General features: G+C 41.5%; 1 protein-coding gene across 1 annotated transcript in view; it reads left to right on the top strand.

The window, feature by feature from the left end:
* The window catches only part of LOC139377096 (ATP-citrate synthase-like), a 108,172-nt gene that overhangs the window by 29,920 nt on the left and 63,246 nt on the right, over window positions 1-15,006 (top strand). The window contains exons 6-11 of the mRNA XM_071120133.1: window positions 765-955; window positions 2,805-2,884; window positions 4,896-5,026; window positions 7,098-7,216; window positions 13,940-14,076; window positions 14,630-14,691. Of these exons, the coding sequence (XP_070976234.1) occupies window positions 765-955; window positions 2,805-2,884; window positions 4,896-5,026; window positions 7,098-7,216; window positions 13,940-14,076; window positions 14,630-14,691 (720 nt within the window). The remainder of the gene's footprint in view (window positions 1-764; window positions 956-2,804; window positions 2,885-4,895; window positions 5,027-7,097; window positions 7,217-13,939; window positions 14,077-14,629; window positions 14,692-15,006) is intronic.

The raw sequence follows: 15,006 nt of genomic DNA, 5'->3' as shown, positions 1-15,006 counted from the left end.
TATATTGATGAGAAATTATTTTTATTCAAGCCATTTTAGAATAAGGCTGTAAAGTAACCTAATCTTAAAGTGCATTTGGAAAGCATTCCCTTTTTCCACCTGTGTTAAATTCATTGGACATGATTTGGAATGGCACACACCTGTCTATATAAGGTCCCACAGTTGACAGTGCATGTCAGAGCAAAAACCAAGCCTTGAGGTCGAAGGAACTCTCCATAGAGTTCCAAGCCAGGATTGTGTCAAGGCACAGATCTGGGGAAGGGTACCAAAACATTTCTTCAGCATAGACGGTCCCCAAGAACACAGTGGCCTCCATTCTTAAATGGAAGAAGTTTGGAACCACCAAGACTCTTCCTAGAGCTGGCTACCCGGCCAAACTGAGCAATCGGGGGACAAGGGCCTTGGTCAGGGATTTGACCAAGAACCCCATGGTCACTCTGAGAGCAAAAACCATGCCTCAATGGTGCTTCAACATAGTATTGAGTAAGGGTCTGAATATTTATTTAAATGTGAGATTTCAGTTTTTTTTGTTTATACATTTGTTTTTTCTTTTTCGTTATGGGGTATTGTGTGTAGATTGAGGGGAAAAATCTATTTAATCCCTTTTAGAATAAGGCTGTAACATCAGAAAATGTGGAAAAAGTAAAGGGGTCTGAATAGTTTCTGATTGCACTGTTATGTAACTGTCAAAACAATCTACCTCTGCTCCCTCTAACTTTTAATCCCTCCCTTACTTACCCCCCTGCTCCCTTTGTGCTCCGCAGGAGGAGGAGTTCTACATATGCATCTACGCCACCCGAGAGGGCGACCACGTGCTCTTCCACCACGAGGGAGGCGTTGATGTGGGGGACGTGGACGCCAAGGCCCAGAGGCTGCTGGTGGGAGTGGACGACAAGCTGAGCGAGGACTCTGTCAAGGAGCAGCTCTTCATGCATGTCCCAGAAGACAGGAAAGAGTAAGTGACCGAGAGCCGTAGGTCAGGGGTGTCAAACTCAATCACTGGAGGGCAGTGTCTGATGGTTTTTGTTATTTCCTTTTAGTTCATGCCCAGTTCAAACCTAGACAACCAGGTGAGGGTAGTTTCTAACAAATCAATTACCTTAAATGATCGATCACATACATGGGCGGTGTGAAAACCTGCAGACACTCAGCCCTCACAGATTTGAGTTTGACACCCCTGCTTTAAAGCAAAAGCTATACAGGGTTTAGAGTTGAGTCCTATTTTTTTTTTTCAGCTCACATGTTTTATGCTTCACAATATTTATGGTGTGAAATATCCAATCACCAACACTCACAGATACCTGACACTCAACTGCCAATGCCACAAAAAATAAGGGAGTTTGATTTTGCATTGAGAAAGTCTGTCCTTTGCACAGCCCTTGCTTTCAGCTGCAGACATACATACACTGAAACCTCCTTAGTCACAAACCCTTTAAAATGTTTCAGTAGAACGATGAACCTGCAATGCTCATCACCAAGCCATTTCACTTTCTGTGTTGAGAAATGTAGTTTCGAAGTTTGTTGGACCGCATCTTTTAGCAATACCAAGGGACTCGCGACTCTACTCGGAATTTAATATGAAGGACTCAGATTACAATTCTAGGTATTGAGACGCCCTGATGAAAACGTTAACCGATACGCATTGGTTTATTTTAATAATGACTTACTAATTAGCCCACACATGAAAGGCTTTTTCTTTCAAACCCACACAGGACTTCGATTTTTTTATGCCACTAACGTTTGCTAGGTACTTGGGATTTGACTGACTTGAGGTTTAGTGATTTCACTACATCACTTTGTGGTATTATGGTGTCCCCCTCAACATTCTGTGGTGAACTAGTGGGAGTACTTTTTATTTTTATTTAACCTTTAACTAGGCAAGTCAGTTGAGAACAAATTATTATTTACAATTACGGCCTACGCCGGACAAACCCGGACGACGCTGGGCCGGCTGTGATACAGCTTGGAATCGAACCAGGGTGTCTGTAGTGACGCCTCAAGCACTGAGATGCAGTGACTTAGACCGTTGCTTCACTCGAGAGCCCATACTTAACATTTCCTGCTGTGTTTGTGGTCTGGTTCCCATCCATGACAAGAAGTCTGACTCAATTACACACCTCAGTTATTTATAGTGTTTATAGGCAATGCACTCCCCATTTAGGCTGGACAGTGGACACAGTGAAATTAACTTTGATACGTCCCAATCTGCACCGCTATTCCCTAAGTAGTGCACTTTATATAGGGTATTGAGTGCCATTTAGGACTCAACCAAGGTCATTGCTCTGTGTCTACAATATAGTGCACTACTTTTGACCTAGGGGCCCAGGTCAAAAGTAGTTCACTATGTAGGGAATAGGGTGCTTTTTGAGATGCTTGTTTTGTCGATGTGTGGAGTAGCTCATTGTTTCACCCGGAGGGGTTCCCGAAGTTGAAGTGTTAAGTGATGACTGTCTAGTATTCTGTAAACTCATTGTGTGCATACCAAATGGCACAATATTCCATATATAGTGCACTATTTTTGACCAGGGCGGATTGGGCTCTTCAGAACTAGTGGCCTCAAATTCAACTCTGGACCTCAAAGACCGTTTGCTTTTTTTTTATTCTTCCGCTCTAATCAGGCACCAGGTGGGTGCAATTAATTATCAGGTATGATAGAAACGGCAGGAAACTAACATTTTAGTTTATTATTAAACCATTTTTAAAACTCAAATTTAGATTTCTTGTCTACAGTTTTCCATGTGGTTTTATATGCAGTTTTCCGAGATGGCTCTCTGATCTAAACTTTTGATGTTTGTTGTATGCAGGGTCCTGGTCAGTTTCGTTGTGGGTCTCTTTAACCTGTATGAGGACCTTTACTTCACTTACCTGGAGATCAACCCACTGGGTAAGTCAACTTGTTTTACTAAGGCGATTTTACTTGGACGTTTAACTAAGGATGCTGTCATATATCCCTGTATGGTTCGGATCCTGGAGCTTTTGGTACTTGGGCTGGGAATTAATTGCCAGAGACCTCACGATATGATATTATCGCAATACTTAGGTGCCAATAAGTTATGTATTGCAATTCGATGTTTCAAACATACTGCTCACCATATGCCTGCTGCAGCGGGACAAGCAAGAGCCATGAGAATTAGTATTGATCAGTCATGAAAACAAAGTTGCTCCTTATTTAAAAAGCGATGGAGAACAAGCTACAGTGCCTTCAAAAAGTATTCATACACCATGATTTATTCCACATTTTGTTGTTGGTGTGAATTCAAAATGGATTAAATATCATTTCTCTCATCTACACACAATACCCCACCCCATAATGACAGTGAAAACATGTTTTTAGAAATGTAAGTACATTTATTGAAAAATAAAAGCCAAAACATCTCATTTACATAAGTAAATACTTTGTAGAAACACTTTCTAGGTAAGTCTCTAACAGCTTTTCACACCTGGGTTGTGCAACATTTGCCCATTTTTATTATTTTCAAAATGCTTCGAGCTCTGTCAAATTTGGTTCTTTATCATTGCTAGACAATCATTTTCAGGTCTTGCAAAAATATTTAAGCAGATTTGTCAACTGTAGCTAGGCCACTCAGGAACATTTATGATCTCCTTGGTAAGCAACACCAGTGTATATTTGGCCTTGTTTTAGGTTATTGTCCTGCTGAAAGGTGAATTAATCTCCCACTGTCTGGTGGAAAGTAGACTGAACCAGGTTTTCCTCTAGGATTTTGCCTGTGCTTAGCTCCATTCCATTATTTATTTTTATTCGGAAAAACTCTCCAGTCCTTAACGATTACAAGCATACCCATAACATGATGCAGCCACCACTATGCTTGAAAATATGGAGAGTGGTACTCAGTAATGTGTTGTATGTTTGGGGCAAATCCAATAACACTTTGTATTCAGGACAAAATAGTGTATTTCTTTGCCACATTTTTGCAATATTACTTTAGTGCTTGTTGAAAACAGAATGAATGTTTTGGAATACTTTTATTCTGTACAGGCTTCCTTTTCACTCTGTCAATTACGCTAGTATTGTGGAGTACTTACAATGTTTATCCATCTTCAGTTTTTCATAGCCATTAAACTTCAACCGTTTAAGTCCCCATCGGCCTCATGGTGAAATCCCTGAGTGGTTTCCTTCCTTTCGAGGAACTGAGTTAGGAAGGACGCCTGTATCTTTGTAGCGACTGGGTTTACTAATACCATCCACCATCCAAAGTGTAATTACTTCACCATGCTCAAAGGGATATTCAATGTATTTTTTTTTTTAACAGCTAATTGTATGTGTGGTGTGCAGAGATGAGGTAGTCATTACAAAATCCTGGTAAACACTATTGTCCATGCAACTTAAGTGCCTTAAGCACATTTTTGGTTTTCTAACAAAGGGGTTGAATACTTACTGACTCGAGACATTTCAGCTTTTCATGTGTAAAAATTTGATAAACATAATTCCACTTTGACCTTATGGGGTGTATATGCCAGTGATGACAAATCTCAATTTAGTCTTAATTTAAAATGGATTCACACAACGAAATGTGGAGAACGTCAAGGGGTATGAATACTTTGAAGGCACTGTATTTAGGAAAAATACAGGAGCTTTGGTGTAAGTACAGCAAATTAGCACACAAATATTGTCGATACAATATATCGGCATATAATATCCCGATATGTAAATTTAATTGTATTTACTGTAGTATCCCGTTCTGCGTTAAAAAGTACATGAAATGCAAATGAAACCTGGACCTGCTTGAAATATGTGAAAATGCCTTAAAGCCAGGCTTTTACAAGCTCCCACAGCAATGGCTCAGCAGTACCTCTCACTTTGAATTCCTCAATGCAAATCAGCTGTTGTCTTTAACTCTCCATTGATGTATCATGGCATTTCTTTTTCTCTCCAGTGGTCAACCAAGATGGCGTGTTTGTCCTCGACATGGCAGCCAAAATTGATGCCACGGCTGACTACATCTGCAAGGCGAAGTGGGGTGACGTGGAGTTCCCCCCACCCTTTGGGAGAGAAGCCTACCCCGAGGTGAGTTGGACAGAGGGTCTAGAGATGTACACTACATGACCAAAAGTACATGGACACCTGCTCGTCGAACATCTCATTCCAAAATCATGGGTGTTCATATCGAGTATGTCCCCCCCCTTTGCTGCTACAACAGCCTCTACTCTTCTGGGAAGGCTTTCCACTAGATGTTGCAACATTGCTGTGTGGACTTGCTTCCATTCAGCCACAAGCATTAGTGAGGTTGGGCAGTAAGCCTGGCTCGCAGTCTGCATTTCAGTTCAGCCCAAAGGTGTTTGGTGTGGTAGAACTTGACCCCATCTATCTTGACTTGACAAACCATTTCTGTATGGACCTCACTTTTTGCACTGGGGCTTTGTCATTCAGCAATGGGCCTTCCCCAAACTGCTGCCACAAACTTGGAAGCACAGAATCGTCTGGAATGTCATTGTGTGCTGTCGTGTTAAGATTTCCCTTCACTTGAACTAGGGGACCAAGCCCAAACCATGAAGAACAGCCCCAGAGCATTATTATTCTACCTCCACTGAACTTTAGTCGGCACTACGCATTGGGGCAGCTAGCGTTCTCCTGGCATCCGCCAAATCTAGATTTCTCCGTCGGACTGCCAGATGGTGAAGAATGATTCATCACTAAAGAGAAAGCGTTGCCACTGCTCCAGAGTCCAATAGCGGTGCGCTTTACACCTCTCCAGCTCACGCTTGCGCATGGTGATCTTGTGCTTTTGTGGGTTTCCATGCAGCTGCTCGGCCATGGAAACCCATTTCATGCAGCTCCCGATGCTTGGTAGTGAGTGTTGCAACCGAGGACAGACAATTGTTACGCGCTATATGCTTCTGTGCTCGGCGGTCCCATTCTGTACTCTTGTGTGGCTTACCACTTTTCGGCTGAGCCGTTGTTGCGCAGACATTTTCACGCCATGATAAAAGCACCAAGCACCCATCTCCTCGAGGAGGGCAGAACTCTGACGAACTGACTTGTTGGAAAGGTGGCATCCTATGACAGTGTCATGTTGAATGTCACGGAGCTCTTCAGAAGGCCATTCTACTGCCAATCCTTGTCTATGGAGATTGCATGGCTGTGTATTCAATTTTATACACCTTTCAGCAATGGATGTGGTTGAAATAGCTGATTCCACTAATTTGAAGGGGTGTTCACATACTTTAGTGTATATATCAAGAGTCTCAGGATAGGAGTGAAGATTTTAGGATCAGTTTTGCCTTTTGGACCACAATGAATAATATTACATGGACAGTGAGGACCTGATCCTAGATTTCCATCCCTACTATGAGAAGCTTGATATTGTACATATGATAGGAGAATTATGTTCTCCAGGTACATCACCCAATTTAATTATATTACTCTGTTTGGTATTTGTAAGATCCTGGTTGAATGAAACAGACGGAGCCCAGCTAAATAGTCAAAGGTTTATTCACGGAACGTTCTGAAGTCAAGAATACAAATCAACTCATTTTATACTGACTTCTCACACCCACACATACACACAAACATACGCACACACATACACACAAACATACGCACACACATGTCCTGCTACGCACACAGTCTGTCTCACTTCCCAGCCGACAGAGATAGTGACTTTGTCCTTGAGACGTACTCCCCGTTCTCTCCCAAATCTCTAGTCAGGTCAGCACCAAGCTGAGACAGTGTGTTTATTATACCATAAAGACATATTGTCTTTACCCTAATTCTGACGAGGACTACACATTTATTATGATTTCATACATTCTAATAATTTCCATACAATTATATGTTTCAGGGTGGAATATTCTAATCATTCAATTAACAGACACTTTTCCTCCATCAACATATGGCCGCAGAAATGCCTGACAGTTCTCTAAGCTAATGGTTTTTCTTCTTTCTCCAGGCCAATGGCTCGGGCTCTCCAGTATTCAATTGAAATAAATGTTATCCATTTTCTTTTCATGAGAACTTTCAATCCATGGAACTAACAACTTGTATAGATTTTGGTGGGGTAATTAACCTGTGACTATGATTTTTTTTGCTACCCTCAGAGTATATGCCCTAGTGACACATCCTTGTCTACCAATTCTAGGAGGCTTACATCGCGGATTTGGATGCCAAGAGCGGGGCCAGTCTGAAGCTCACTATCCTGAACCCCCTGGGAAGGATCTGGACAATGGTGGCAGGTGGAGGAGCCTCCGTAGTCTACAGGTAGGCTTGCAAAATTCCGGAAACTTTCCTAGTTCCTAGCCTAGTCCCAGATCTGTTTGTTTTCCTGCCAACTCCATGCCTGTCATGTAGGTTGTAACGGTTTTGACTTGAGGTTATTTTTTTATAGGGGTGCCAGGTAGGTTGTGCCTACCAGAGAAAACATTGGTTTCTCCTTTTAGTTTGGGAGGGAATGAGTCCCATCTGGTCCGTCAAGTCTACACCATTACAAAGGACTTATGTAAACGTCAGAAGGGAAATCAACTTTTCATAAACCCTTAAAACATTGAAAGAACTTCAAAAACAACTATTCTTTTGCGTGGGTTGTATTAGCAACATCAATGGATTACACACACATAATAATATAACACAATGAGTTCTGGTTCCTCCAGAAATGTCCTGTACCTCGGGCCTAAAAAGAGTCCCGCCCGGTAAAGGAGTTCAGTGAACTCAAGTGACTTTTGTCACGCAATGTTGGTCCGTTCATTCCGTGTAGCGTAAACCCAGTATTAAATCATACAATCAATATAACCATTTTACCACAGAACTTTAAAGCGTATCTGCTCTTACTAATTCCTCAACTACATCTAACTACATAAATCATCACCGTATACATCATATCAAAACAAATGAAATACCGTATACAAAAAAGGTGGTAGTCAGTCGGTCAGTCAGACAATCCAATCCGCCAACAGATCTCCAGCGGAGAAAGGCCACGAAGAATAGAGAGGAGTAGTCCACGGACGCAAAGAGTGGATCCGATCCTGGGTAAACTCTCAGGCTACAAAACACACGTTTAACAGCAACAAAACAACCGGAATAGAGAAGTTTCGGGAACACATCCTCAGTCACGTCTCCATCACAAACGCCACTTTTGCGCAGCTGATGCTGGCTATTTAATTGGGAATTAAAGGGAAAGCACCCTATTGGAAGGAGAAGCACTGAGACGGCTCAAAATAATTCAGGGCCGTCACAAGGTGGTGCAAGCTATCTGCTTTAGTTTTCGAAATGATCTCTGTTGAGGGATGAGCTGGATGAGTTTCTTCTGAACACATTTCCAATTGTTGGCCATCTCAATTTGTGTACATTTTTCAAAATACTTTTGTTCCTTAGCTGGACAGGCAAACACTGCCGAGTACTAAACTGTAAACCAATCAAAACTTGTGTTACTATCCATGGTACAATCTCTGCTGATCACGTCTACAAATCACATTAAACATATCTAAGGTTGTAGACAGCTGGTGACATCTTAAGAGATCTCCGTCTGACCAACTGCTATCAGGTTAAGTATTTTTTATTTTTTTGTAATCTAACTTATTTAGTTATAGAAATGTGATATAATCTATGCAAGCTGTAAAATTACTCAACTTAAAACACAGCAACCTTACTATTGGAGCTAGCTTGGTAGTTTCCTAGCGACTTACAAGTCGATCCGTTGCTAGCTAGCAGGAGAAAATATCACTAGCATATCATTCTGGGACAAGGAGCGTTTTATCAGTTTATTCCAAGTAATCATTTAAGACAAGTAGTGTAAATCTAATAGTCAAGGCAGAACCCACTAATTTTATTCATACTGACAAATAAGAAATGTCTCATTGTCCCTGTCAGTAGTTGGTGGCAGAGCACCCTGACTCAGACTGTCAGGATGGTCATTTTGTAGCTCACAAACTACAAATCAAATTTAAATTTTATTTGTCAAGTGTGCCAAATACAACAGGTGTAGACTTTAAAATGAAATGATTACTTACAAGCTCTTACATTCCTTTGCAGTGATTTATTTTTATTAATTCTCGTCTCTCCAATGTTTCTCATGTTCTATTCAGCTCTCCTGTGTCTCTTTCAGAGATCAACCAAGTGATATTCACCAAGCATGGGCTGTGAGGAGAACCATCCTACTGCTGTTTGAACTAGGCCTGCATCACTATTTAGACATTGAGACCACGTATGGGTTTGCCTGTCTTTTCTTTGTTGAAGAACTGCAAATACATGTGCTTCTTTAAGCACTTTGAAGACAAAATTCAATGTAGAATCAGTTTAACAGGTGTTGTGTAATATTTCTGATTCAAAGGGGAGACTTTATCATTTCAAACAATCAACTTTATTTAATATTGATTATTTCAATAATTAAGCTGGTTGATCCCACACTCCGAAGTGTAATGCCGAGAGCTCAACGAGCAGAATTGAGCCACAGTATTTTATAGTTAAAACACATCCTCCTGAATACGTGACAAACAACAGATGTCTGGAATAGGTCAAAAGGTTAGGATTAGTATGTGAGAAAGGAGTATCCCCCAGCCAGATATCAGATAGAAGACTGTTCCATTTGTATAGAAGTCTTAGGGGCCAAACCCTGATAAGGTTCCTCCAATCAGCCGTCAACACCAGAGACATCTTCCTGGTACTTCACAGTATACAAACACCAACTCATTCTATGGAATGCAGGGTATAGGTTTTATCACCAAGCCATCACAAATAAATTGCTAGCGCAGAGGCCCAACTCAGTCCCGCTGACACAGATGAGAGTACCCATCAAAGCTATTTGATGCATAAACAGTAAAACATATTCTTGTAATTTTCCTACCATACAGGTGACAAACATATTATTTTACATTTGTAACATACTGTTGGAGGATTCCTGGAATTGTATTGTCCCCGTCAGGAGCCCAGTCTTTTGCCATAGATGGTAGAGTTCTCATCTCTGGATCACGCAAGCTTAAGATTGCATTCTGCTAAGGCACTTGTCTGTCTACATCGGTCCGCTACATTGGTGATCTGGGTGGGATCCTTTCATTTGACATTTTAGTCATTTAGCAGACCGTCTTTAGCAGACCCTCCTTTCAAAACGCATATGGGGCCTGGGCACACAAATGCTCCTTGAGAGAAGGGAGAATACTGAAACATGCGTTGATGACAGTTCTACAGTCTCCATCAGAGGCCCAGGCTTTTGGCATAGATGTTAAAGCTAATTTCTGGACTGCACCATTGTAAGATTGTGCCCTCCCCGGCATTTGATATACATTGATTGGTAGGTTACGCTGTACAGTGCATTCAGAAAATATTCAGACCATTCCCTTTTTCCACATTTAAGTTACAGGCTTATTCTAAAATGGATTAAATAGTTTTTTTTCTCATCCGTCTACACACAGTAAACTATAATGACGAAGCGAAAACAGGTTTTTAGATGTTTTTGCAAATGTATAAATAAAATAAAAACATACCTTTTTATTTACATAAGTATTCAGACCTTTGCTTTGAGACTCAAAATTGAGCACCGGTGCATCCTGTTTGCGTTGATCATCCTTGATGTTTCTTGATTGTAGTCCACCTGTGGTGACTTCAATTGATTGGACATGATTTGGAAATGCACTCACTTCTACATAAGGTACCACAGTTGACATTGCATGTTAGAACAAAAACCAAGCCATGAGGTCGAAGGAGTTCTCTGTAGAGCTCAGACAAGATTGTGTCGCTGCACAAATCTGGAGAGGGTACCAAAAAATGTCTGCAACATTGAAGGTCCCGAAGAACACAGTGGCCTCCATCATTCTTTAATGAAAGAAGATTGGAACCACCAAGACTCTTCATAGAGCTGGCCGCCCGGCCAAACTGAGCAATTGGGGGAGAAGTGCCTTGGTCAGGGAGGTGACCAAGAACCGATGGTCACTCTGACAGAGTTCTGCTATTCAGAACTCTAGAACTATGTTCTAGAGTGCTGCTGTTCTGCAGCACTCCCCCAATTAAACCTTTATGGTAGAGTGGCCAAACGGAAGCCACTCCTCAAAAGGAACATGACAGCCCGCTTAAAGTTTGTCAAAAGGCACAAGTTTGTCAAAAGACTCTCAGACCATGAGAAACAGGATTATCTGGCCTGATGAAACCTTTATTTAACCAGGTAGGCAAGTTGAGAACAAGTTCTCATTTACAATTGCGACCTGGCATCTAAATGTAAAATATATATTTTTATGTATGTGTGTGTGTGTGTGTATGGGGGGGGGTCATTGGTCATGGGGGGGTTTAATCCATTTTTAGAGCAAGGTTGTGATGTGGATGAAGTCAAGGGGTCTGAATCCTTTCTGAATGAACAGCATTTAGATACTTAAACTACCTGAGACACCTTTGCTATTTATCTCTGTACTCAATAAATGGTAAACAAAAACTATTGGTGATGGTGTACTTTGTTCGAATGTATATGCATGAAACGTATATTATGGAAAACATGTCCCACACTCTGTCATAGTTAGTAGAACAATGAATGGATTGGCCAGATTTTGGCACATCAGCTTTTAGAAGATTAATAGAAAAGCTAATTATTCAAACCACCTAAATATACTCACATTCACTGAACAAACATTTTCCCAACTGCTTTTTCTACAGTCCTACACACGCTAACATTCTACATATCTTAAATTCCAATGCATCCAACATTATGCATGCCTACCATGGTATTGGGCAGCTGCTATTTGAGAATTCATATGTATTGCAAGTTATGCCTAATATGTAGGCTAAGCCATATATAGTGGCTAATATTCCTATGCAGCTGTTAACTATTCTTGCTTACATGACACACACATGCTTTTAATTGTGTTTATAAGAAACGTATTTGAATTTTTTCAAGCCTGCTGCTAGTTACTTGAAATGAGACGCTGACAGATTGCTAATGAAACACATTAACATTTACAGTAGTTGGTTACGCAAACTGTGACATTGGCTAGCTTCAATATATTGGCTAAATGGTCAACAGAGTTACCTCTAAAGTGCACTTCTATATTTGAAGTGCACTCAAACAGATATTTACGTATATCTAGCTATATCTAATCCTCTTCATCAGACAGCAGCTTGCGTTCTCACAACAGGCTGTTTACACATCGTAGATAGAAGCAGGACATTTGCGTCCTTCATCATGAGGGGTATGTATGGAAGTTCTGGTTGGTTCCAAGTTTAACAGTTCCGTATTTACCTGGGCAGACACTTAATCTTTTTATGAGTGGAAGAATTGGTGTCTCAAACTTTTATAGTCTTCATAAGAATTGTTCAGTCACGTATACAAAAAAATCAGCTTGTTCAACTTCACATTTTTTGGCTTCTGCCCACTAGCTAATTGTCGAGCCAAACTGTCCCATAAATCAACTCGGCAAAAAAAGAAACATCCCTTTTTCAGGACCCTGTCTTTCAAAGATAATTCGTAAAAATCCAAATAACTTCACAGATCTTCATTGTAAAGGGTTTAAACACCGTTTCCCATGCTTGTTCAATGAACCATAAACAATTAATGAACATGCACCTGTGGAACGGTCGTTAAGACACTAACAGCTTACAGATGGTAGGCAACTAAGGTCACAGTTATGAAAACTTAGGACATTGAAGAGACCTTTCTACTGACTCTGAAAAACACCAGAGGAAAGATGCCCAGGATCCCTACTCATCTGAGTGAATGTGCTATAGGCATGCTGCATGAGGACTGCAGATGTGGCCAGGGAAATAAATTGCAATGTCCGTACTGTGTGACGCCTAAGACAGCGCTACAGGGAGACAGGACGGACAGCTGATTGTCCTAGCAGTGGCAGACCATGTGTTACAACAACTGCCCGAGTTACACCAAGAACGCACAATCCCTCCAGTGTTCAGACTGTTCGCAATAGGCTGAGAGAGGCTGGACTGAGGGCTTTTAGGCCTGTTGATGCCTGTTGTAAGGCAGACATCACCGGCAACAACGTCCCCTATGGGCACAAACCCAACTTCGCTGGACCAGACAGGACTTGCAGAAAGTGCTCTTCACTGACGAGTCGTGGTTTTGTCTCACCAAGGGTGATGATCGGATTCACGTTTATCGTCGAAAGAATGAGTGTTACACTGAGGCCTGTATTCTTGAGCGGGATCGACGTGGATGTCCGTCATGGTCTGGGGTGATGTGTGACAGCGTCATCGGACTGAGCTTGTCATTGCAGGCAATCTCAACTCTGTGCGTTACAGGGAAGACATCCTCCTCCCTCATGTGTTACCCTTCCTGCAGGCTCATCCTGACATGACCCTCCAGCATGACAATGGCCCCAGCCATACTGCTCGTTCTGTACGTGATTTCCTGCAAGACAGGAATGTCAGTGTTCTGCCATGGTCAGCGAAGAACCCGGATCTCAATCCCATTGAGGATGTCTGTGGAACTTGTTCAGTTTGTCGTTGAATCTTTTATGTTCATACAAATATTTACACGTTAAGTTTGCTGAAAAGAAACGCAGTTGACAGTGAGAGGACGTTTCTTTTTTTGCTGAGTTTAGTTGGCAGGAGAGCAGAAACATACTACCATCCAGATTTTTTTTCCAGAAATTCCTGTTGGAAGATTCCCACGCTGCTTGTTCGCTCCTGATTTAGGGAATCCTCCCAACTGGGATTTGGAAAATATTAAAATTACTTGTCACTATGGTGCAATGTTATCTATAATTTTATGATCCCAGCTACACTTAGTTTTCAGTTTGAATCGATCCGAGTGTTGCTGAATAGAACAATTGCGCTGCATTGGAGGTTTCGGCACTGAAGATACTTTCTAATTGCATTTATAACCCGTGCAGCTCAGGGCATGACTTTGGCCATGTCCCAAATGTCACGCTATTCTCTATCTAGTGCACTACTCTATGGGCACTGGTCAAAGTTAGTGTACTGTAAAGGCAATAGGGAGCCGTTTGGGAAGCAACCACTTGTCCTTGACTCTGACCCCTGTCCCCTCGAACGTAGTGACACCATCTGTGACCTGGGTGGAGTGGATGAGCTGGCCAACTACGGGGAGTATTCGGGAGCGCCCAGCGAGCAACAGACCTACGACTACGCCAAGACCATCCTCTCACTTATGACCAGAGAGAAGCACCACAAAGGTGGGCACTTGCTCAGCTTCCCCAACCCCAATTATAAGCTTTACCATTTAGTAGGAAAATGCATAACTGACCCAAGATCAACGTCTAGTGTCAACTTCACCCTACACCTGGGAACTCGCCAGGGTTGCCCACTTGCACCTCTTATAGTTTTGAAATCAACGTTGGCATCGTCAGCTCATATTACATTTGGGCTATATCATAAACAATGCACGTAGAAGCAAGAAGTCCCACAGACTGTATTGCTCCTGTACTGCCTCTATTCCAACGTTTTGATCCGAGTTGGATCTTCTTAATTCATTTATTAATCTTCATCAATAAATGTGAAGCAATATGTGTTGACTTAAAAAAATAAAACAATGTTTTACTAGTTACACTTAAATTACTTTTGGACACAGACGAATTCCATTGGTTGGGACTATTTAACTCAGTGCAACACTAAGTTCTATCACACGCTCAATTCTTAGTGTGTTACCGCATTGTCAAACTAGATAATGTTGTTACATGAAGTCTCGGCATTAATACTAACAACACATTTCTATCTTTGCCTCGCCAGGGAAAGTGCTGATCATCGGAGGAAGCATCGCTAACTTCACAAACGTGGCGGCCACGTTCAAAGTAAGGCGCCCAAACACGGTCTTCCCCTAGTGCTGTGTCATTGATAGGGCCAGACATAATCTGAGTGCAGAATGTGCATGAGTCCCTTGAATGTAATTTGTAATGAAAAATATATGAATTGGCTTGTCTAAATACCTCTACTCGCGTTCTAAATAGTATAATATGTCAAATGTCTAACATTGAGAGTGCTTTAAATGCCAGAATGTCATGCTCTATATATACCAAAGTATGTGGACCTCCCCCTTCAAATTCGTGGATTATGCTATTTCAGCCACACCTGTTGCTAACAGGTGTATAAAATAAAGCACACAGTCA

This window comes from Oncorhynchus clarkii, chromosome 20 (assembly GCF_045791955.1).
Source record: "Oncorhynchus clarkii lewisi isolate Uvic-CL-2024 chromosome 20, UVic_Ocla_1.0, whole genome shotgun sequence".
Taxonomy (NCBI): domain Eukaryota; kingdom Metazoa; phylum Chordata; class Actinopteri; order Salmoniformes; family Salmonidae; genus Oncorhynchus; species Oncorhynchus clarkii.
This window is presented reverse-complemented; position numbering and strand designations above follow the sequence as displayed.